The 23,298-nt window shown below is 37.3% G+C and overlaps 1 protein-coding gene and 1 long non-coding RNA gene across 2 annotated transcripts; one reads left to right on the top strand and one right to left on the bottom strand.

The window, feature by feature from the left end:
• The first annotated feature begins 3,122 nt into the window (after window positions 1–3,122).
• Window positions 3,123–4,103, top strand: LOC18595270 (phosphatidylcholine:diacylglycerol cholinephosphotransferase 1-like). Its single transcript, XM_018122972.2, has 2 exons — window positions 3,123–3,309; window positions 3,537–4,103. Exons 1-2 carry the CDS (start codon window positions 3,157–3,159, stop codon window positions 3,852–3,854), a joined length of 471 nt encoding a protein of 156 aa, XP_017978461.2. The 5' UTR covers window positions 3,123–3,156; the 3' UTR covers window positions 3,855–4,103.
• A 16,375-nt stretch (window positions 4,104–20,478) lies between these two features.
• LOC148761973 (uncharacterized) lies at window positions 20,479–21,550 on the bottom strand. Its single transcript, XR_016026994.1, has 2 exons — window positions 21,506–21,550; window positions 20,479–20,670 (listed from the first exon to the last, which is right to left on the bottom strand). It is a non-coding gene; the product is annotated as an uncharacterized LOC148761973 (long non-coding RNA).
• Window positions 21,551–23,298: the final 1,748 nt, after the last annotated feature.

The raw sequence follows: 23,298 nt of genomic DNA, 5'->3' as shown, positions 1-23,298 counted from the left end.
AAATGTTATTCACGATCAAGACGAGTGCCATCTTGGTCGCGTCTCCTAGTCGCTGGAAGTTACCCCCGCGGAACGTATCAAGCAAAGCTTGCAGCTTAATGTTTTCCTGCCCGTTCCAGTATCTATCATGAATTCTCGCCGCAGCAACCTCGTACGGTCGTTTGAACACATCGGGCATTGGACCAAACTTCAACCCCGGTGATGAGGCAGAACTCCTGCTTTGATAGTCGCGCCTTGCTCTTGCCAATGGCAAACCATAGCTCGTGGTCCATTGACTGGCTCTCATTGATCCGACGAATCATGATGCTGTGCAAGAGACCGGCACAAAAGTACCCATGTGGATAAATGTCCAGGAGCATTTCGAAGCAGGTACGCTTAACTGTATCGTACTCCTCCTTTTATTGGAGAGTCTTTGTGATGTAATGCAACTACGACCACTTACAGTGGGTGTTAATTGCAACGTTGAACGCCCACTTCTCCCTTGGCACAATTAGCAAACTGTCAAAATCCTCATACTGTCTACGCTGGATCTACAAAACATGGCACACATGCATCAGTGAGTTAAGCCGTCATGTGCAATAAGGAATAAATGTTGTGACACGCCATGCATAACAAGCAAAATGTTGTGACACACCATGCATAACAAGTAAAATGTTGTGACATGCCATGCATAACAAGTAAAATGTTGTGACACGTCATGCATAACAAGTTAAACGTTATGACACGCCATGCATAACAAGTAAAATACTGTCACACGCCATGCATATAAAGTAAAATGCTGTCACACGCCATGTATAACAAGTAAAATGTTGTTACACGCCATGCATATAAAGTAAAATGCTGTCACACGCCATGCATATCAAGTAAAATGTTGTGACACGCCATGCATATCAAGTAAAATATTGTCACATGCCATGCATATCAAATCAAATCATATAAAGCTGACGCGTCAATAACTAACTATAATAACAATGGCATCACACGGTAAACACCCAAAACCCCTAAAACCACTACGACTTAACCCCAACAACCATCAAACTAGTAAGAAAATACAGTCTAAACATTTGCAAAACAAAACAAAAAACCCGAACATATCAAACAAACCTAGGAAAAACCCAAAAATTAACGAACACAATAATGTTTTAATTTGAGACTCATTGACCTCTTCATTCATGGTTGACATTGTTGCTGGTGCTGTGGTGTCGTTACGCTTTCAAAGAGCCTTTTCGAACACTCCGGTACCGGCAGGAATGAGAAATGAATCACATAGACGTTACGAATTCTGAATAATAACTGTTTAAAATGAAAAATGGTCTTTTAATATTCTTATTGATTCTGAAAAAGGGGAATTAATTCAGTGAAAGTCTAAACAATTACCACGTTAACTGTCCTCTTTTTTTTCCTCTCTCTATTTCAAACCATGATGTGTCAGCTGCTCAAGCACTATCGTGTCACATACTCTAAACCATGACCATGGCGTGTCAGCTTTTCAAGCAATGTCGTGTCACACACTCTAAACCATGACCATGGCGTGTCACCAACTCTTAACTCTAGAGTATCATAGCTTCCCTCCATGGCGTGTCACCAACTCTAAACTCTGGCATGTCACAGATTCCCTCCATGGCCTCTCACGAACTCTGAATGCCGGCATGTCACAGATTCCCTCCATAGCATGTCACCAACTCTTAACTTTGGAATGTCACAGATTCCCTCCATGGCGTCTCACCAACTCTAAACGTTGGCGTGTCACAGATTCTCTCTATGTCGTGTCACCAACTCTTAACTCTGGCGTGTCACAGATTCCCTCCATGGCGTCTCACCAACTCTGAACGTTGGCATGTCACAGATTCTCACCATGATGTGTCACCAACTCTTAACTCTAACGTCTCACAGATTCCTTCCATGGCGTCTCACCAACTCTGAGCGGTGCCGTGTCACACATTCCCAACATGACGTTTCACAAATTTTAAACCCTGCCCTGCGACAACTGTCTCACATATGGCTTGCTATAGCAAGACCATTTTCTGCTTTGGATTCACATCTTTCTCCTTTCAATTCACTACCGTATCAAGGATTTCTGGTTTCACATCATTAGCCAAGCTTTCCATTCATGACGACTGGTTCCTCGTTCGATTTAATATCTCTCTTCTTCTATTATCTGAATGCCATGTCCCAAATATCTGAAAACCCATCTCATGCAACATTATTTTGTTTTGCACAACCTTCGCAAAAAAAAAAAGGTATTTTGCACAACCAATCTTTGCAAATTTATTTTTTTTCCTATTTTCCACCTATTTGATAATGCACGCTAACGAAGATGGCTCATTAAGGACATTTTTGTCCCAAAATCTATTTTGGTGGCTAAAAACAGTTAAAATTATCATGAGGGTTATTTACAAAAACACGTTATTTTTAAAAGATAAAAAAATCCCCTTTTTTTAATGTCAAAACATTTATACTACTCCATTTCCAACTTCCAAGTTTACCGTTTCCTTTCACTATTTTATTTTTAATCAGAAACAACCTCATTACCCACTTTAAGATATGGTTAAAGAGATGTTTTAGCATGTCAAATGAAGGTGCCTGAGAGCTTTGGAGCTCTTAGAACATGAGTATTGTTTCCTCAAGAATAAATTGCATGAACTTTTTCAAGTATATTTTCATTGATTTCTTTTTGCTTTTTTTTTCATCACAATGTATTTATTAGTAAAAACAAAGAGGCAAAAAAAATTGATTCCACACATGGAGATCTTATAGATCTACCTTTATGAGTCCCTTATGCATTCTTCAAATGCAATTAATTAAAAATGTATCAGATTAAGAATTATTATATTGAAATATAATATTTAAAAAAATCTTTACATTATTTTAAAAATTTAAATAAGTCATTTTTTTATTACAATTAGTTAAATTTTTATATTTTTATTTTAAATTAAATAATTTGTTATTACTACCAATTTATTAATTATTATTAATTAAATTATTATTTATATTTTATATTTCGTGTGGCATTGACATAAGGTATAGGCAAAAATTGAAAAGTGTCATAAGAGCTTTTTTGACATGTCAATATATAATATAACTTTAAATGGTTTCTAACTTTTCTCTAAGAAAGTTTGATTACAGCAAAAAGCATGATCTGATCTTTGGATACATATGTTTTGGGGTGAGGTGTTTGTAGGGGTGCAGACAGTTTATATACTATGGACATGGCTAATCGAGTGTCGGCCAAGGGCTACAATATCTGCTTTGTTCATGTTTACTTGTCGTGGGATTCTTGGTTACTCCACGCAGCTCCCATTACCCCAGGTTCTTAACATTTGAAAACTTATCCTTCCCTGATTTGAATTGTTTGATTTCATCTCCATAAAATTGGTATGATCATGTTTGATTGATTTCTGAAGATAATGAACAACACTGTCAATGGTATCTTTGTCTTTGTCTAAAGTTGTCAGGAACAGGGTAGTCGTAATCCCTTTTTCTTAACTCTGGTTGGTTATTGGGTTTGATCAGCTGATTCAATCATGGAATGACAGGAATTTGTAGGTTCAGGAGTGGATTTTCCAGTAGGGAATGTATCGTTCTTCCTATTCTTCTCGGGCCATGTTGCTGGATCTGTGATTGCGTCGTTCGAAATGAGGCGAATGCGTAGATGGGAATTGGCATGGTTATTTGATACATTGAATGTGCTTCAAGCTGTGAGGTTGCTAGGTACCAGGGGTTGTTACACCATTGATTTGGCTGTTGGTGTTGGTGCTGGAATCCTATTCGATTCCCTTGCTGGCAAGTACGAAGACAGCAAGAGAAAATGTCCACTTGTTTCTGGTACCATGAAAGAGGGCTTGTTAAGATAAGAAGAATTGCTCAAATGGCAACGTCAAATTTGAAGAAGACAATGTAAATTGCTGCTCAAAGGGGAAAAAGAAAAAGGGCAATGGTAGTTTAGAAAACAAGTTAAAATGGGGTGTCAATGTTCTAATCCTTGTGTTTTTTTTTTCGATGTGGCCTCTGTTTTCTTGGGGTGCTTACATTGCTTGCTTGCAGTCATTTCACATTTGTCAATATTCTTTTTGGCATAGGATAAGCATGTTAAAGTTAGAGCCTAGGATGTGTTTTGTACTACTTTCTTTGTCCTGTTCTAGAAGTTGAATTCATAAAAGAACTTTAACTAAGTCCTATGACCATTCTGTCAATGGTTTTTTGACAGGTCAAATCGTGTCATATTACAAGAATCACAGTCTTCAACATGGTTTTCATGGCATGCAAAGCCTTTGCGCTTTCACTTGTCTTTGAAGTTTGGCAGGGCCTTGACCCAGAAACCTGTGTAGAACTGGACCAGTTTGATATTGATGCATAGCTAATAGTTTAGTTGTACCATCTTTTTCATTACGCGTTGCCAGAAAGATTTATTATCTATGTCCTCTAGCTGCTGAACAGGGGCGTTTGATGGTCCTAATTAAAACCAAGCTGATGAGCTTTCAGCACATTTCAACATTGCTTTCCATCTTTAATCATAGTCATGGATATCCTATTCCTCTGTCTGTCCTTTTTCATTAGGTAGACTTGACAGAGATATGATATTTTCAGTTGGAGAGATAATTACCATTGACCAAACTTAATTTTTTTACAATTATCCTGGATGCCAATCTGTTAGCATAAATTTCTCTGGATGGCAAGAATTATGCAACTAGTCAAATGAGGCCTTGCCTTCATGTTAAGGCAAAGGGTATGGATGCTGCCGTTTTAGTAAGGGTTTATTGTCAAGCAAATTTTAGTAAGATTCTGCAGGGTTTCTAATCTACATTCTGATATTATCAAACTGTCAATAAAATATTGTTATCTAATTGTAATCCCAACTCCAAACCCTACTTAAGCATAAAAAAGAAAGCTCTAAAGATCCTTGCCACCAAGCAAGTCAAACTCAGTGGAATCATGCGGTGAACTTATTTTAAGGATATATGCCTTATGCTACATTCTATACAAGAATTGTCTCATTTCAATCGTCACAACTGTTACGAGGGAAAAAATAAAAAACCTTGGGAACCAGAGGGAAAAACCCTACAGAGAGGAACCAACAATCGAAAAATCCCTAGCTTTCTAGCAACCATTTTACCCCAACCACAATAGAAAAAAAATAAAAAAAAAACCATCATAAAAATCAAAATATATATGCAAAAAATGGAGAAGCATGAGGTGTTTTTTACAGTTTGTTGGCTTGGGTTTTAGGCGAGATTTTGATTTTTAGGGAGGGATTTTCGCTTTGGGTAACCGGCAAAGGAGTCAACTTTCTTTTGGGGTTGGTGCCGCCTGTTGAGCTTGGATAAAGTCGCCCTTTAGAGAGAAGTTTCGAGCCAAGGAAAAGCTACCCGGCGGTGAAAGGAGAGGGGAAAGGTTCGGCGTCAGGGTAAGAGAAAAAGGGGAGAAATTTTTGGCCAAAGAGGGGTCAAATCGGCGGCGAAGGGAGAGGGGAAGAAGCTTCCAAGCTGCTGGTGGGAAGAGTTAAGAGATATGGGGTGAAGAGCAAAAAAAATGGGTAGAGAGTGAGTAGAGAGAGCTGGTGAAAGAGCAGAAAAAATGGGTAAAGAGTAAAGAAAAAAAAAAGGCAAAAAGTCAGCATGCGAGAGCCTCTAAACAGCGCCGCGTCATCTGGAGAATGAGAGGCTTTTCCTTTTGGGCCTCCAACGATGCATTTAACAGAGGTGTTCCGGTGGGCTGCAATATTACACTTGGGTTATCATCTTAACCCAAGCTAGATAAAGAATCACACTTCTTTCCTTGAAGATTTATTGTGTTTTGAGATGTTTGGATTAAATATGTGATTTGATGATATTGAATAGTGTCTTAAAATTTTTAGATAATATTTTAAAATATAAAAATTAGTGTAAGCAAGAAATATGAAAGTGAATGTTAAGAGTAAAAATAGTAGACCAAATGTTTTAAATATTTTGTTAGTCATAAAAAGTTGGGATTTAGAAGAACATGCATTTAAAATAAGTGAATGAATAGTAAGAAAATCAATAATAGATTTAAATTAGTTAATAATAATAATAATAAGTAAATGAGAAGGATAAGATAAAAAAGGAAAGAAGGAAATATTTATAGTATAAATATATTTAGATACTTGTAAGTATAATAAAAAAATACATGATACAAATATAAAAATTATAAAAAAAAATGAAATGATTATTTTGAGTCATCTAATGATAGAATTTCACCTAAAAAGGGCAAAAAGTTACCTATTTCGGGTGGATTTCTTAAGTGCGGAGTTTGAGACAGATTTTCACCAAAGCGTTGAGATAAATCCAAACTCTATACTCTAATATCCATTAACTCAAATAATCGTTGTTTAAAAAAATATATTAAAAAAATAAATTTACATAATGTTGCATTTAAATCTAAATTAATATAGTTAGTTAATTAGCTTAAACAAACATCACTAAATAAAATTTATTTAACCATTAAAAATTAATTAATTGTTTATTTGATAAATTATATAGTTAATAAAATATATTAATCCATAATGTTAATTAAAGAATATAGATTTAAATAGAAAGTTCTAAAAAATGTATATAATTAAATAATAATAATAAATATATGAATAAGGTAATAAATCATCCTAAATTATTAAGCATATTATTGCATGAATAACGAACCAACTAAATTACTAAACGCGTTCATGTAGATATTATTATTTTATTTTATCATAGCATACCACATTTATCTTGTTAATGGGGCGGGAATTCCAGTGACAGGATTTCCTCGAAGAGCTTGTAAAGACAAGTTCTTCCAGGGATATCCTTAGGTGAGGAAAACTTCAAGACTTTACTAAAGCGTTAGAATGGTCTACGAATGATTTTTCAATAAAAGATTGTCGACCACATTATTTAAAATTAAACAAATCATAAAATCATTTTACGACTGCATCATGTGCATCCGTGAAATCGAATAAAAAATTCAATTAGCTAATATAATAAATAAATAATTAATAAGCAAGGATTAAGGAAATATAGAAATAAAATTAAGGGTAGGTTACAATAAGATTGTAAAACCCGACCCTATAAACACATGTCATGACATACATGCACTAAGTAGCATGTTATTATGCTAGGAAAAGCACCTAAGAATAGACAAAACCCGGTATTGTACCTAATGGTACACTTGAGTTGATTTAACCTCGAACTAGTTCAAATAGGAATTGTAGGATAAAATTTAATATTTTATAGTCAATGAATGACTAAAAATGATTGTTCGGAGTTCGAGAGTTCATTAGGGGTAAAATTGGAAATTTTGATGTTCAAGGGCAAAAGTCATCATTTTGCCACCAAAGATAATAATTTGATCATGAAGTGAAATTTTTGACCAAGATTAACTATTTGGAGTATAATTTAATGATAGGAAGTGAAAAAGTTTAATTTTGGAGTGTAGGGGCAAAATCGTAATTTTGCCATCCACAAACAAAAATTTGAAATTTTGAGAGAATTTAGATCAAATTTGACATATTGGAGAATGGTATGAGTATAAGGGATGAAAAATATGTCTATGGGCAATTTTTCAGTTTTTGGGGTAAAAATGTAATTTTTGACTTTTACGGGGGTAAAAGTGTAAATTTTAAAAATTACTCCACCAAGACTTTGGATAAGTCTGAGAATTTTATCTAAGCTATGGATATGTGGGACAAGTATATGGTGAAAATTTGAAAACAAATGGATGGCTAGAATTTAAGGAATTAATAAAACAAAAGAAATAAATAAAATAATATTATAATATTTTAAAGGAAAAGTCAGCCCATTTAAACCCAAATTTTGAGTGCTGGCCGGCCATAAGGAAGAAAAAGAGAGGAAATAGAGAGGAAAGGAAGAAAAAAAGAAAAACCAAAGAGAAACATGAAAATTCAAAGGGGAAATCGTGAATTTCGTCCGTTTACGCGTCTAACGGTAAGATTTTTCGATTTTAGCTTGATTTTTACCTTTCCTAAGCCTTTATTTCCATTGGGCATGCTTGAGGAGAGAGATCAAAGAGTGACACCATGTGCTAGCCGAAATTCAAGGGGGGGGGGGAATTTTGGAATTTTTAGTTAAATTGATAGTTTTAGTTAGTTAAATGTGTATAGAAATTAAATTGGGCAAGAAAGCATGAAATTTTCACAATACCCACTCTTGTCTGAATGCTCAATGCACAATGATGATGAATTGATTTTATTCTAAGGGAAATGAAGAGAAAATAATGAAAAACGATTAAATGTGATAGAGAAACAAAGTAGAAAATTAACCGAGTTAATGTCCCATTTTTGGCCGAATTTTCCAAGAAAGAAAGTGAGCTGATTTTGGTGATTTTAGAGGGATATTGGCTGATAATTAATGGTTAGAAATGTTGGAGAGAAAATAGGACAATTTAGAGCTAAAATGGAGCGCGTTAGCAATTTATCGGGTAAAGTGCCAAAAATAGGTTAATACTGCGTTTAAGCCATTTTTGGCTATTGCATTTCATACCATGCATTAGTATAGGATTTAAGTCAAATATATAGTGATTTAGCATCAATGTGATGAATTGTATAAATTTTTTTAATGCGTCTAGGAAGAGAGCCTTCCGGAAAAGGCAAAGAAGTTGTACCCGACGAGTAGTGATCGAGGCGCTTAGAAAGCTTTTAGTTTGTACAAACGGTGAGTAAACTTTTTATTATTGAAAATTATCTAGTGTTTATTTTTAAATGCCCTTTATGTATTTTATGAAATGAAAACGAGATTAAAACGAGATTTTTGATGTTTTAGGAATAAATGTGACAAATAAAATTATATTGTGTTGATTATGAAATTGAGTAATTGGAGGTTGCAAATTTACTTGAAAAATATATATTTTCCTAGGAATGGCTTATGAGAAATGAGTATATGTGGCTATATTTTGTGAGTGCATTGAGAAATTTATGTAAGTTATTTTTACTATGCAGGCTGGATAAATAAATAAAAGCCACGTTATACTGTCGAAATTTTATTAAGATTGGTGGGTTAGTCACTGCAGTGACGGATTTCCGTGGACTGCCTATTAGAGGGGCACGGTAAACCCAGTTATATAGTTACTCCGATTGTAGAGGCGAGAAGGGTAACTCCCGGGGTAGTATTAGAGCTCACTTCACATCGAACCCCCACGTGAATGTGTAATTCGGCCAATGCCAAGGAACGGCTGGTTTTAAAAATAAAAATGTGTTTCACGTGTGAATATTTGGACACCTTTGGCGGACTCGGTTAGATGCCTCGGCCAAGGTATCCCCGAGGATTAGTTTTGGCTTGAGCCTTGTTTTAATAAAAGACATAAGCCTTAACAATTGTTTTGGTAAATTACAAATATTTTATGGTTTAAGAAATAAATTGGAAACATTATGAAATGGGTTGAAATTTATTGTTTAAACTTGCCTCCATTTTACTCGCCTTTAGATATTTATGATAATGTCTGTTTACTCATTGAGATTGCAAAAATCTCACCCAACTCCTTTCCACCCATTTCAGGTTCAGTATAGACTGTAGATAGCTGATCTCATTGAGGACTACCATTGGATCTGTATTTTTCAAACCGTAGGTTCACAGTCCTCTTTACTTTTGTTTATTCGGGGGCCCTCTTGTTATTGTAAATTAAATTAAATATTTTGGCTTACTGTATTTCAGTATGTATAAATTTATTTAGCTTTTACGCTATAAAAATTATTCACGTATAACTCTATAAATATTGTTTTGTAAGAAAATAGAATATTTCACTTAATATTTCTTTTATTTTCTTATTATATTCAAATAACCGTAATTTCGTTTTAAATGAAGATTTTAGACTTTTAAACTCATTTTGAATATGAATTATGTGTTTTGTACTTGTATATTACGTTTTAGCCAATTTCAAAATTTTTGAGAAAAAAATGACCAAAATACCCCTGTGTGGCGAAAATTTTATTTTGATTGTTTTTTATCTAAAATAGTGTATATTCTCTAGAAACTCAATATTTAACAACGATTGCTCACAAGAAAGGAAAAAAATTGATATGTAAGCCTTGCGGGGTTCCGGTTGGCATTCCGGATAATGAGTATTAATTAGGACGTCGCGGCGATTGTCATGGGCCTGAGAGAGGTTCCGGGTCTTGACAATTCGATTGGTATCAGAGTTTTTGGTTTTAAAGATAAGAGTTTTGGTTTTAAAGTGGTTATAAATTTTACAGTATCAGTGTGGCCCCGGATTAAGTTAGATTAGGTTGAATAGAATGCATGCATTTTCATATAGAGCCTAAGGTTCCCTAAGCTTGCTCATTTTCTCTTATAGATTATTATGCCTCCTCGACGCGGACGCCCACCTCTCACTAGATTTGTTGGGAGGGGAAAAGGTCGTTCCCAACGTCATCAACTAGATGCAGTAGGGGAAGAATCGGCTGCATCTACCATTCGGGCAGCACCTGCTGCTGAGCAGGCCGATAGTCCTCCACATCCTCCACCTCTTCCGCCACCTACTGGTATTCCCGCCATGCCTACTGAGGCAACACAAGCATTGGCAGCTTTCTTTACCGCAATGGCTGGTGGAGCTCAGACTGGTCAAGTTTCACCTATAGTACCACCAGTTACTCTTTTAGTTCCACCACCGGTACAGCATGTATCCATTTCCAAGAAGCTAAAGGAGGTTAGACAGCTCGGTTGTGTGTCTTTCACGGGTGAGTTGGATGCCACTGTGGCAAAAGACTGGATTAATCAGGTTTCAGAGACTCTCTCTGATATGAGATTAGACGACGACATGAAGCTGATGGTGGCTACGAGATTATTAGAGAAGAGGGCTCGTACTTGGTGGAATTCAATGAAGTCTCGTTCCACTACTCCTCAGACGAGGTTCGATTTTCTCAAAGAATTCGATGGTCAGTATTTCACTTATTTTCATCAAAAAGAAAAGAAGAGAGAATTTTTAAGTTTGAAACAGGAGAATCTGACTGTAGAGGAGTACGAGACTCGTTTTAACGAGTTGATGTTATATGTGCCAGATCTGGTGAAATTTGAGCAGGATCAAGCCAGTTATTTCGAGGAAGGGCTCGGTAATGAGATTAGAGAGCGGATGACAGTGACTGGTAGGGAGCCGCATAAAGAGATGGTATAGATGGCTTTGGGGACTGAGAATAGGAGGATTCGGACTGAGTTTTCAAAAAGGAGGAATCCTGGTATGTCTTCTAGTCAGCCTGTAAAAAGAGGCAAGGACTCAGCGATTTCAGGGAGTACTACTTCTGTCTCCGTGACATCTCCTCGACCTCCATTTCCACCATCACAACAGAGACCTTTGAGTTTTAGCAGATCTGCTATGACTGGTTCTGAAAAGAGTTTCGGAGGTTCTGACAGATGCATAAATTGTGGGAATTATCATAGTGGGCTATGTAGAGGGCCAACAAGATGTTTCCAATGTGGACAGACGGGTCATACTAGGAGTAATTGCCCATGGTTAGGACGAGCCACGGTAGTTGCATCATCTTCACCAGCTTGCACTGATATACAAAGGAGATATTCTTCTAGGTTGCCACTGAGACAGGGAGTGGCCATACGGTCCGGTGTGGAGAGTAATACCCCGGCACATCCACCTTCGAGACCACAAACTCGTACCTCGACAAGAGTTTTCGCTGTGACGGAAGATGAGGTACGGGTCCGACTTGGAACAGTGACAGGTACTATGTCTTTATTTGATAAAGATGCTTATGTTTTTATAGATTCTGGCTCAGATAGGTCTTATGTGAGCACCACATTTACATCAATTGCTGATAGAAACCTGTCACCATTAGAGGAAGAAATTGTAATTCACACTTTTTTAGGAGAAAAGCTAGTTAGAAACAGTTGTTATAGAGACTATGGGGTAAGGGTAGGCAAGGAAGAATTTAGGGGTGACTTAATTCCTCTAGAGATCTTAGATTTTGATCTAATATTGGGTATGGACTGGTTAACTGCACATCGGGCGAACGTGGATTGTTTTCGAAAGGAAGTTGTTCTTTGAAATTCGGAGGGAGCAGAGATTGTGTTTGTAGGGGACCGTCGAGTATTACCGTCTTGTGTAATCTCGGCCATCAAAGCTTCAAAATTAGTGCAGAAAGGGTATCCGACTTATTTGGCATACGTGATTGATACTTTAAAGGGGGAACCTAAGTTAGAGGATGTCCCAATAGTAAGTGAGTATCTTGATGATTTATCGGGACTGCCTCCTGATCGAGAGCTTGAGTTCCCTATTGATTTACTTTTGGGTACCGCACCTATTTCTATTTCTCCATATAGAATGGCTCCGGCAGAGTTGAAGGAACTAAAAGTCCAATTACAAGATTTGGTGGATAAAGGTTTCATTAGCCCTAGCATTTCTCCTTGGGGAGCACTAGTTTTATTTGTAAAGAAGAAGGACGGCACTCTTCGATTGTGTATTGATTACTGTCAGCTGAACCGAGTGACCATCAAGAATAAATATCCTTTACCCCGGATAGATGATCTTTTTGATCAATTACGAGGTGCTATGGTATTCTCTAAGATTGATTTGAGATCTGGGTACTATCAGTTGAGGATTACGGAGCAGGATGTACCCAAGACTGCCTTCAGGACGCGTTATTGGCATTATGAGTTTTTGATGATGCCGTTTGGTTTGACTAATGCCCCGACAGTTTTTATGGATCTTATGAACAGGGTGTTCCATCCATACTTGGATAAGTTTGTGATAGTATTTGTAAAGCCCGACCTTATAAAATACTATTCATGACATACATGTGATGATAGCATGATTGCATGCTAGGAGAGTCCCGAAAAATTTACAAAAGTCGGTATTGTACCTAGAGGTACAACAAAGTTTATTTAATCCTCGAACTAGATAAAATAGGAATTTTAAAGTGAGATTAAGAGTTTCACAGTTCATGGATGACTTAAAATGGTAATTTGGAGTTTGAGGATCAATTTGGAGTCAAATCGGAATTTTCACTAACTAGGGGCAAAATGGTCATTTGCCACCTGGGGACAAAATTGGAATTTTAGAAAAGATTTTTTTGACCCCATTTGACTTATTAGAGTATAATTTGACTTATTGAAGTATGATTTGAGGTTTAGAAGTGAAAAATTTTAATTTCGGTATAATTTGGAGTATAGGGGTAAAATGGTAATTTTGCCACCTCAGGGGCAAAATTGTAATTTTCCACCACCAGGATATTTTTTCCAGCACATGGTCTTCCTTGTCTTCATCTTTGACCCTTGACTAAACATGTGGTGGAGATAAAATGTTAAAATTTTTAAAATTTTAAAAACGGGCCAATTACATGATGCCATGTGTCATGCCTTTATTAATTTATTATTTTCCTTTTTAAAAGGCACAAAATCAGCCCATCTTCCACCCCATGGCCGGCCAAACCAGCAAGAAGAGAGAGAAAACAAAAACAAAACCCTAGAGAGAGAAAATCAAAGAAAAAGTGTGAATTTTCAAGGAAATTAAGTGAAAAAGGTGAGTTTTTTCTATTAAGCTTGAGTTTTCTTATTCCCAAGCATTTCTCTTTATTTTCCATGATTAAATTACATGTTTTCATGATGAATTAAATTCTGGAAAAATGGGTTAGGAGAGAGAAAGCTGTTGGATTTATTTGATTTTAATTTATGTTAGTGTTTTTAGTTAGTTTAGCATATTTAGAAACAAAACAACAAGAAAAGAATTTATTTTCTCCCCCAACCATTAATGGCTGAATTTACCATGTAGTGAGTGAGGATGAGTTTGATTTTATTCTAGGAGAATTGGTTAAGGAATGATGAATTATGAGCCTAGAAAAATAATGGGAATTTTCGGAGCAAAAATACGAATTTTTACCCACTAGGGGTATTTTCGTAATTTATTGTTGAGACTGATAATTTGCACCACACTGAGGGACATTAAGTTAATTTGGGTGCAATTGAGGTATAGAAACTGAAAAGAATTAAATTGGAGTTTAAACGGACCCGTTAGGAATTTAATCGGGTGATAAGACGAATTAGGCCAATACCGGGTTTAAATAGTTACCAGTGCATTTTTGCATTCCATATCATGCATTGGTAATCTAAATTAGTTTAATTTTGATTTAGTACCAACTTGGTGAAACTCTCGATTTTGTATTGTGTCAAGGTGGTGAGTCCTCCGATAAAGGCAAGCAAATTGCATCCGAGGACCAGTAGACAGAGTGCTTCGAAAGTTTGCATTCTAGACATTGTGAGTAAACTTGCTGTCATTTTAATTATCTAGGGTGGTTTTTAAATGCTTTCATGAATTCTATGGAAAAAGGAATTTAAAAAGATAAATTTTCATGTTTTATGAATAAATGAGTTTCAATGAAATTAAATTATAAATTGTTTTGAAATTAATAGTGATTTTGAAAAATAGAGTACACGGAGACTGTTAATTGTGGCAATTTGATTGTTTAAATTAACTGGCTTATGATAAATCGAGCATGATTGGCTAGTTGGCAATTGTATTGAAATGCGAATTGTTTGGTTACCTTGAAAAACTACGAATTACAAAATTGCCATATCATGTTATTGAGTTTTATTATATGGTGGATTATATATTAATTAATCACTGCAGTAGGGGGTTTCTGTGGACCAGCCTTTTAGAGGGGCACGGTAAACCCCATTATATTCTTACCTCGAACGGAGAGGCGCGTAGGGTATCTCCTGGGGTAAAGTTTAGGGTTCACTTCACGCTAAACCACCACGTGAGGGGGAACTCAGCCAACGCCAAGGAACGGCTATGTTTTCAAAACAAAAACATGATTTATGTGAAATGTGAATTTTAATAGCCAAGGAACTCTTAATCTCACCTTAAAATTCCTATTTGATCTAGTTCGAGGATTAAATAAACTTTGTTGTACCTCTAGGTACAATACCGACTTTTGTAAATTTTTCGGGACTCTCCTAGCATGCAATCATGCTATCATCACATGTATGTCATGAATAGTATTTTATAAGGTCGGGCTTTACAGCACTACCCCCCTTAAAATAAAATTTTGACCTCAAAATTTCACTTACCTGATTCGAATAAAAGATGTGGATATTGGTTTCTCATCTGGCTCTCGACTTCCCACGTCATCTCCTCCATTCGAGCATTCTTCCACAATACTTTCACCATTGGAATGCTCTTGTTCCTTAGCACTCGATCCTTTCGATCTAGAATACGTACAGGCTGCACCTCGAACTTCAAATCCTCATGCAACTCAATGGGAGGTGTCTCTAAAATGTGAGAGGGATCGGGAACATACTTTTTCAACATCGAGACATGGAAGACATTATGAATTCGATCTAACTCTGGGGGTAATTCAAGTCTGTAAGCCACTGGCCCAATCCTTTCAATGATATGAAAAGGTCCAATGTATCTTGGATTGAGCTTTCCCCTCTTCGCGAATCGAATCACACCTTTCATCATCCAATAAATACCACAAATTATCACAATAGTATAATCAAATAAGATTTAATACTTGGAAATTTCAAATTATTACCTTTCCAAGGAGAAACCTTAAGAAAAACTTTATCGTCGACTTCAAACTCCAAATCTTTCCTTCGTTTATCCGAATAATTCTTTTGCCTATCTTGAGCTGTCTTTAATCGCTCTCGGATAACTTTGACCTTATCGTTTGTCAAATCAATCAATTCCACATTCACCAATTTCCTCTCACCTACTTCATCCCAACAGAGCGGAGTTCGGCATTTCTTTCCATACAAAGCCTCGTATGGTGCCATCCCAATACTAGACTGAAAACTGTTATTATAAGCAAACTCCACCAATGGCAAGTGTCTGTCCCAACTCCCGATAAAGTCAATGACACAAGCCCGTAACATATCCTCCAAGGTCTGAATAGTTCTCTCAGATTGACCATCTGTCTGTGGATGAAAGGCAGTACTAAATCTCAATTTAGTTCCAAGAGCTTCCTGAAATTTTGGCCAAAATCGAAAAGTAAATCGAGGGTCTCGATCTGACACAATAGAAACTGGGACTCCGTGTAATCTCACAATCTCCTCTATATAAAGTCTTGCCAACCTCTCAATAGAATACGTGCTATGGATAGCCAAGAAATGGGCAGACTTAGTCAATCTATCCACAATCACCCAAATAGCATCCTTCCCATTTTGTGTCCGCGGCAAACCCAATACAAAGTCCATAGTCACATGCTCCCACTTCCATTCAGGAATCGATAAAGGTTGAAGAGTACCTGACGGTTTTTGATGCTCCGCCTTGATCTGTTGGCATGTGAGACATTTCGCTACAAACTCTGCTATGTCTCGTTTCATACCCGGCCACCAATAACTTTCTTTAATAGTCTGATACATCTTGGTGCTTCCGGGATGTAAAGCGTAGGCGGAAGAATGAGCTTCCTCCAAAATAGCTCGTCTCAACTGATCATCCTTAGGGACACAAATTCGGTCTCTAAGCATCAAAGTACCATCATCGCTGAGTCTAAACTCACTAGCTTTTCCATCTTGCAGCTTTTGAACTTCTTGTTTCAACCAATCATCAGATTTCTGCAATTCTCTGATCTGATTCAACAATGAAGGTCTCACGACGAAACTAGCAAGTAGGGTTCCATCCTCACCATTATTCAACTAGATCCCTAGAGATTTCATCTCAAGTAACATCGAAAAATAAGAACTCCGAAGTGTTGCTAACGACGATGAGGATTTACGACTTAAAGCATCCGCTACAACATTTGCTTTTCCCGGATGATAATCAATCACTAAGTCATAATCCTTAATCAACTCCAACCATCGTCTCTGTCTCAAGTTAAGCTCTTTCTGGGTGAGCAAATACTTCAAACTTTTATGATCAGAAAAAATCCGACAACGCTCACCATATAAATAATGTCTCCAAATCTTCAATGCGACTACTACTGCTGCTAACTCCAAGTCATGAGTAGGGTAATTCGTCTCGTGCTTCTTCAACTGTCGGGAAGCATAAGCTATTACTTTCTCATCCTGCATCAACACACACCCTAATCCCAACTTAGATGCATCGCTGTATACCACAAATTCTTTTCCACTAACAGGAAGTGTTAAAACGGGAGCGGAGGTTAACCGGTTCTTTAGCTCCTGAAATCGATTCTCACAAACATCATCCCACTCATACTTAACTCCTTTACGAGTCAAACGAGTCAGAGGAGCTGCTATCAAAGAAAATCCCTGAACAAATCTCCGGTAATAACCGGCTAAGCCAAGGAAACTACGAATCTCAGTTACCGTTCTCGGTTGCTCCCATTGCAAGATTGCCTCAATCTTCTTGGGATCGACATAAATTCAAGCTCCGGACACCACATGTCCCAAGAAAACCACTTCCTTCAACCAGAATTCACATTTAGAGAACTTGGCATAGAGTTGTCTCTCGCGCAAAGTTTGCAACACAATGCGCAAATGGGCAGCATGTTCATCATCATTCTTCGAATAAACCAGGATGTCATCGATGAATACTATCACAAACTTATCCAAGTATGGATGGAACACCCTGTTCATAAGATCCATAAAAACTGCCGGGGCATTAGTCAAACCAAACGGCATCACCAGAAACTCATAATGCCCATAACGCGTCCTGAAGGCAGTCTTAGGTACATCCTGCTCCTTAATCCTCAACTGATAGTACCCAGATCTCAAATCAATCTTAGAGAATACCATAGCACCTCGTAATTGATCAAAAAGATCATCTATCCGGGGTAAAGGGTATTTATTCTTGATGGTCACTCGGTTCAGCTGACGGTAATCAATACACAATCGAAGAGTGCCATCTTTCTTCTTTACAAATAGGACTGGTGCTCCCCAAGGAGAAATGCTAGGGCGAATGAAACCTTTATCCACCAAATCTTGCAACTAGGCTTTCAGTTCCTTCAACTCTGCTGGAGCCATTCTATATGGAGGAATAGAAATAGGTGCGGTACCCGGAAGTAAATCAATAGGGAACTCAAGCTCTCGATTAGGAGGTATTCCTGGTAAATCATCAGGAAATACATCAGGAAACTCACTTACTATTGGGACATCCTCTAACTTAGGTTCCCCCTTTGAAGTATCGATCACGTATGCCAAATAAGTCGGATACCCTTTTTGCACTAATTTTGAAGCTTTGATGGCCGAGATTACACAAGATGGTAATACTCGACGTTCCCCTACAAACACAATCTCTGCTCCCTCCGAATTCCGAAGAACAACTTCTTTTCGGAAACAATCCACGTTCGCCCGATGTGTAGTTAACCAGTCCATACCTAATATTAAATCAAAATCCAAGATCTCTAGAGGAATTAAGTCACCCCTAAATTCTTCCTCACCTACCCTTACCCCACAGTCTCTATAACAAGTATTTCTAATCAACTGTTCTCCTAGAGGGGTATGCACTACAATTTCTTCCTCTAATGGTGACAGGTTTCTATCAGTAATTGATGCAAATGTCGTACTCACATAAGATCTATCTGAGCTAGAATCTATCAAAACATAAGCATCTTTATCAAATAAAGACATAGTACCTGTCACTGCTCCAGGTCGGACTCGTGCCTTATCTTCTGTCACAGCAAAAATTCTTGTCGTGGTACGAGTCTGTGGTCTCGAAGGTGGATGTGACGGGGTATTACTCTCTACACCAGACCGTATGGCTACTCCTTGTCTCGGTGGTAACCCAGAAGAATCTCTCCTCTGTATATCTGTGCGAGCTGGTGGAGATGATGCAGCTACAGTGGCTCGTCCTAACTGTGGGCAATTACTCCTAATGTGACCCGTCTGTCCACATTGGAAACATCTTGTTGGCCCTCTACATAGCCCACTATGATAATTCCCACAATTTCTGCATCTGTCAGAACCTCCGAGACTCTTCCCAGAACCAGTCATAGCAGATCTGCTAAACCTCAAAGGTCTCTGCTGTGATGGTGGAAATGGAGGTCGAGGAGATGTCACGGAAATAGAAGTAGTGCTCCCTGAAGTCGCTGAGTCCTTGCCTCTTTTTACTAGCTGACTAGAAGACATACCAGGATTCCTCCTTTTTGCAAACTCAGTCCGAATCCTTCTATTCTCAGTCGCGAGCTTCTCAGCCCGTAAAGCCATCTGTACCACCTCCTTATGTGGCTCCCTACCAATCACTGTCATTCGCTCTCTGATCTCATTACGGAGCCCTTCCTCGAAATAGCTGGCCTGATCCTGCTCATATTTCACCAGATCCGGCACATATAACATCAACTCGTTAAAACGAGTCTCGTACTCCTCTACAGTTAGATTTCCCTGTTTCAAACTCAGAAATTCTCTCTTCTTTTCTTTTTGATGGAAATAAGTGAAATACTGACCATCAAATTCCCTGAGAAAATCGGACCATGTCTGAGGAGTAGCGAAACGGGACTTCACCGAATTTCACCAAGTACGAGCCCTCTTCTCTAATAATCTCGTAGCCACCATCAGCTTCATGTCATCATCTAATCCCATATCAGAAAGAGTCTCGGACACCTGATTAATCCAATCCTTTGCCACAGTGGCATCCAACTCACCAGTGAAAGATACACAACCCAATTGCCTAGCCTCCTTCAGCTTCTTGGAAATGGATACATCCTGTATTGGTGGTGGAACTAAAGGAGTAGCTGGAGGCACTACAGGTGGAACTTGACCAGTTTGAGCTTGACCAGCTATTGCTGCAAAGAAAGCTGCCAATGCCTGTGCTGCCTCAGTAGGCATGGCGGGAATACCAGTAGGTGGCTGAGGAGATGGAGGATGTGGAGGACTATCGGCCTGCTCAGCAGTAGGTGCTGCCCGAATGGTAGATGCAGCTGATTCCTCCTCCACTGTATCTGGCTGATGACGTTTGGAATGACCTCTTCCCCTCCCAACCGATCTAGTGAGAGGTGGGCGTCCGCGTCGAGGAGGCATTATAATCTATAAAAAAAATATGAGCAAGTTTAGGTAACCTTAGGCTTTATATGCAAATGCATGCATTCTATTCAACCTAACCTAACTTAACTTAATCCGGGGCCACACTGATATTGTAAATATTTAAAACAACTTTAAAACTAAAAACTTTGATCTTGAAAACCAAAAGCTCTGATACCAATCGAATTGTCACGACCCGGTACTCCCCTCGAGCCCGTGACAACCGCCGCGGTGTCCCGGTAGACACTTATTGCCCGGAATGTCAACCCGAAACCCCGCAAGGCTTTACTATCAGTTTCTCTGTTCCCTTGTGAGCAACCATTGTCAAATATCGTGTTCTAAAATATTTTAAGCTGTTTCCAACTTTAAACAAATAAAATATTAATTTTTCGTCTCACAAGGGTATTTTGGTCATTTTTCTCAAAAAATTTAAAACTGGCTAAAACGTAATATACAAGTACAAAACACACAATTCATATTCAAAATGAGTTTAAAAGTCTAAAATCTTCATTTAAAACAAAATTATGGTTATTTGAATATAATAAGAAAATAAAAGAAATATTAAGTAAAATATTCTATTTTCTTATAAAACAATATTTATAGAGTTATACGTGAATAATTTTTATAACGTAAAAGTTAAATAAATTTATACATACTTAAATACAGTAAGCCAAAATATTTAATTTAATTTACAATAACAATAGTGCCCCCGAATAAACAAAAGTAAAGAGGACTGTGAACCTACGATTTGGAAAATGCAGATCCCACTGTAGTCCTCGATGAGATCAGCTATCTACAGTCTATACTGAACCTGAAATGGGTGGAAAGGAGGGTGGTGAGATTATAAAATCCCAATGAGTAAACAAACATCATCATAAACATCTAGAGTTGAGTACATGGAGACAATAAAGTAAATCATCATAAACTGGGTTATAGCATTAGAACACATTTTGTTCAAAACACGTAAAGAGGCTTATGAATCTCATAAAAATCTAGGCTTGTGCCATAAATCCATTGTCGGGGACACCTTGGCCGAGGCATCCTACCGAGACCGCCAAGGCTATTAAAATTCACATTTCACATAAATCATGTTTTTGTTTTGAAAACATAGCCGTTCCTTGGCGTTGGCTGAGTTCCCCCTCACGTGGTGGTTTAGCGTGAAGTGAACCCTAAACTTTACCCCAGGAGATACCCTACGCGCCTCTCCGTTCGAGGTAAGAATATAATGGGGTTTACCGTGCCCCTCTAAAAGGCTGGTCCACAGAAACCCCCTACTGTAGTGATTAATTAATATATAATCCACCATATAATAAAACTCAATAACATGATATGGCAATTTTGTAATTCGTAGTTTTTCAAGGTAACCAAACAATTCGCATTTCAATACAATTGCCAACTAGCCAATCATGCTCGATTTATCATAAGCCAGTTAATTTAAACAATCAAATTGCCACAACTAACTGTCTCCGTGTACTCTATTTTTCAAAATCACTATTAATTTCAAAACAATTTATAATTTAATTTCATTGAAACTCATTTATTCATAAAACATGAAAATTTATCTTTTTAAATTCCTTTTTCCATAGAATTCATGAAAGCATTTAAAAACCACCCTAGATAATTAAAATGACAGTAAGTTTACTCACAATGTCTAGAATGCGGACTTTCGAAGCACTCTGTCTACTGGTCCTCGAATGCAATTTCCTTGCCTTTATCGGAGGACTCACCACCTTGACACAATACAAAATCGAGAGTTTCACCAAGTTGGTACTAAATCAAAATTAAACTAATTTAGATTACCAATGCATGATATGGAATGCAAAAATTCACTGGTAACTATTTTAACCCGGTATTGGCCTAATTCGTCTTATCACCCGATTAAATTCCTAACGGGTCCGTTTAAACTCCAATTTAATTCTTTTCAGTTTCTATACCTCAATTGCACCCAAATTAACTTAATGTCCCTCAGTGTGGTGCAAATTATCAGTCCCAACAGCAAATTACGAAAATACCCCTAGTGGGTAAAAATTTGTATTTTTGCTCCGAAAATTCTCATTATTTTTCTAGGCTCATAATTCATCATTCCTTAACCAATTCTCCTAGAATAAAATCAAACTCATCCTCACTCACTACATGGTAAATTCAGCCATTAATGGTTGGGGGAGAAAATAAATTCTTTTCTTGTTGTTTTGTTTCTAAATATGCTAAACTAACTAAAAACACTAACATAAATTAAAATCAAATAAATCCAACAACTTTCTCTCTCCTAACCCATTTTTTCAGAATTTAATTCATCATGAAAACATGTAATTTAATCATGGAAAATAAAGAGAAATGCTTGGGAATAAGAAAACTCAAGCTTAATAGAAAAAAACTCACCTTTTTCACTTAATTTCCTTGAAAATTTACACTTTTTCTTTGATTTTCTCTCTCTAGGGTTTTGTTTTTGTTTTCTCTCTCTTCTTGCTGGTTTGGCCGGCCATGGGGTGGAAGATGGGCTGATTTTGTGCCTTTTAAAAAGGAAAATAATAAATTAATAAAGGCATGACACATGGCATCATGTCATTGGCCCGTTTTTAAAATTTTAAAAATTTAAACATTTTATCTCCACCACATGTTTAGTCAAGGGTCAAAGATGAAGACAAGGAAGACCATGTGCTGGAAAAAATATCCTGGTGGTGGAAAATTACAATTTTGCCCCTGAGGTGGCAAAATTACCATTTTACCCTTATACTCCAAATTATACCGAAATTAAAATTTTTCACTTCTAAACCTCAAATCATACTTCAATAAGTCAAATTATACTCTAATAAGTCAAATGGGGTCAAAAAAAATCTTTTCTAAAATTCTCATTTTGTCCCCAGGTGGCAAATGACCATTTTGCCCCTAGTTAGTGAAAATTCCGATTTGACTCCAAATTGATCCTCAAACTCCAAATTACCATTTTAAGTCATCCATGAACTGTGTAACTCTTAATCTCACCTTAAAATTCCTATTTGATCTAGTTCGAGGATTAAATAAACTTTGTTGTACCTCTAGGTACAATACCGACTTTTGTAAATTTTTCGGGACTCTCCTAGCATGCAATCATGCTATCATCACATGTATGTCATGAATAGTATTTTATAAGGTCGGGCTTTACAGCAAATGTTGTAGCGGATGCCTTAAGTCGTAAATCCTCATCGTCGTTAGCAACACTTCGGAGTTCTTATTTTTCGATGTTACTTGAGATGAAATCTCTAGGGATCCAGTTGAATAATGGTGAGGATGGAACCCTACTTGCTAGTTTCATCGTGAGACCTTCATTGTTGAATCAGATCAGAGAATTGCAGAAATTTGATTATTGGTTGAAACAGAGAGTTCAAAAGTTGCAAGATGGAGAAGCTAGTAAGTTTAGACTCAACGATGATGGTACTTTGATGCTTAGAGACCGAATTTG

The sequence above is a fragment of the Theobroma cacao genome, chromosome 6 (assembly GCF_053813885.1).
Source record: "Theobroma cacao isolate CCN51 chromosome 6, ASM5381388v1, whole genome shotgun sequence".
In the NCBI taxonomy this organism is placed as follows: domain Eukaryota; kingdom Viridiplantae; phylum Streptophyta; class Magnoliopsida; order Malvales; family Malvaceae; genus Theobroma; species Theobroma cacao.
This window is presented reverse-complemented; position numbering and strand designations above follow the sequence as displayed.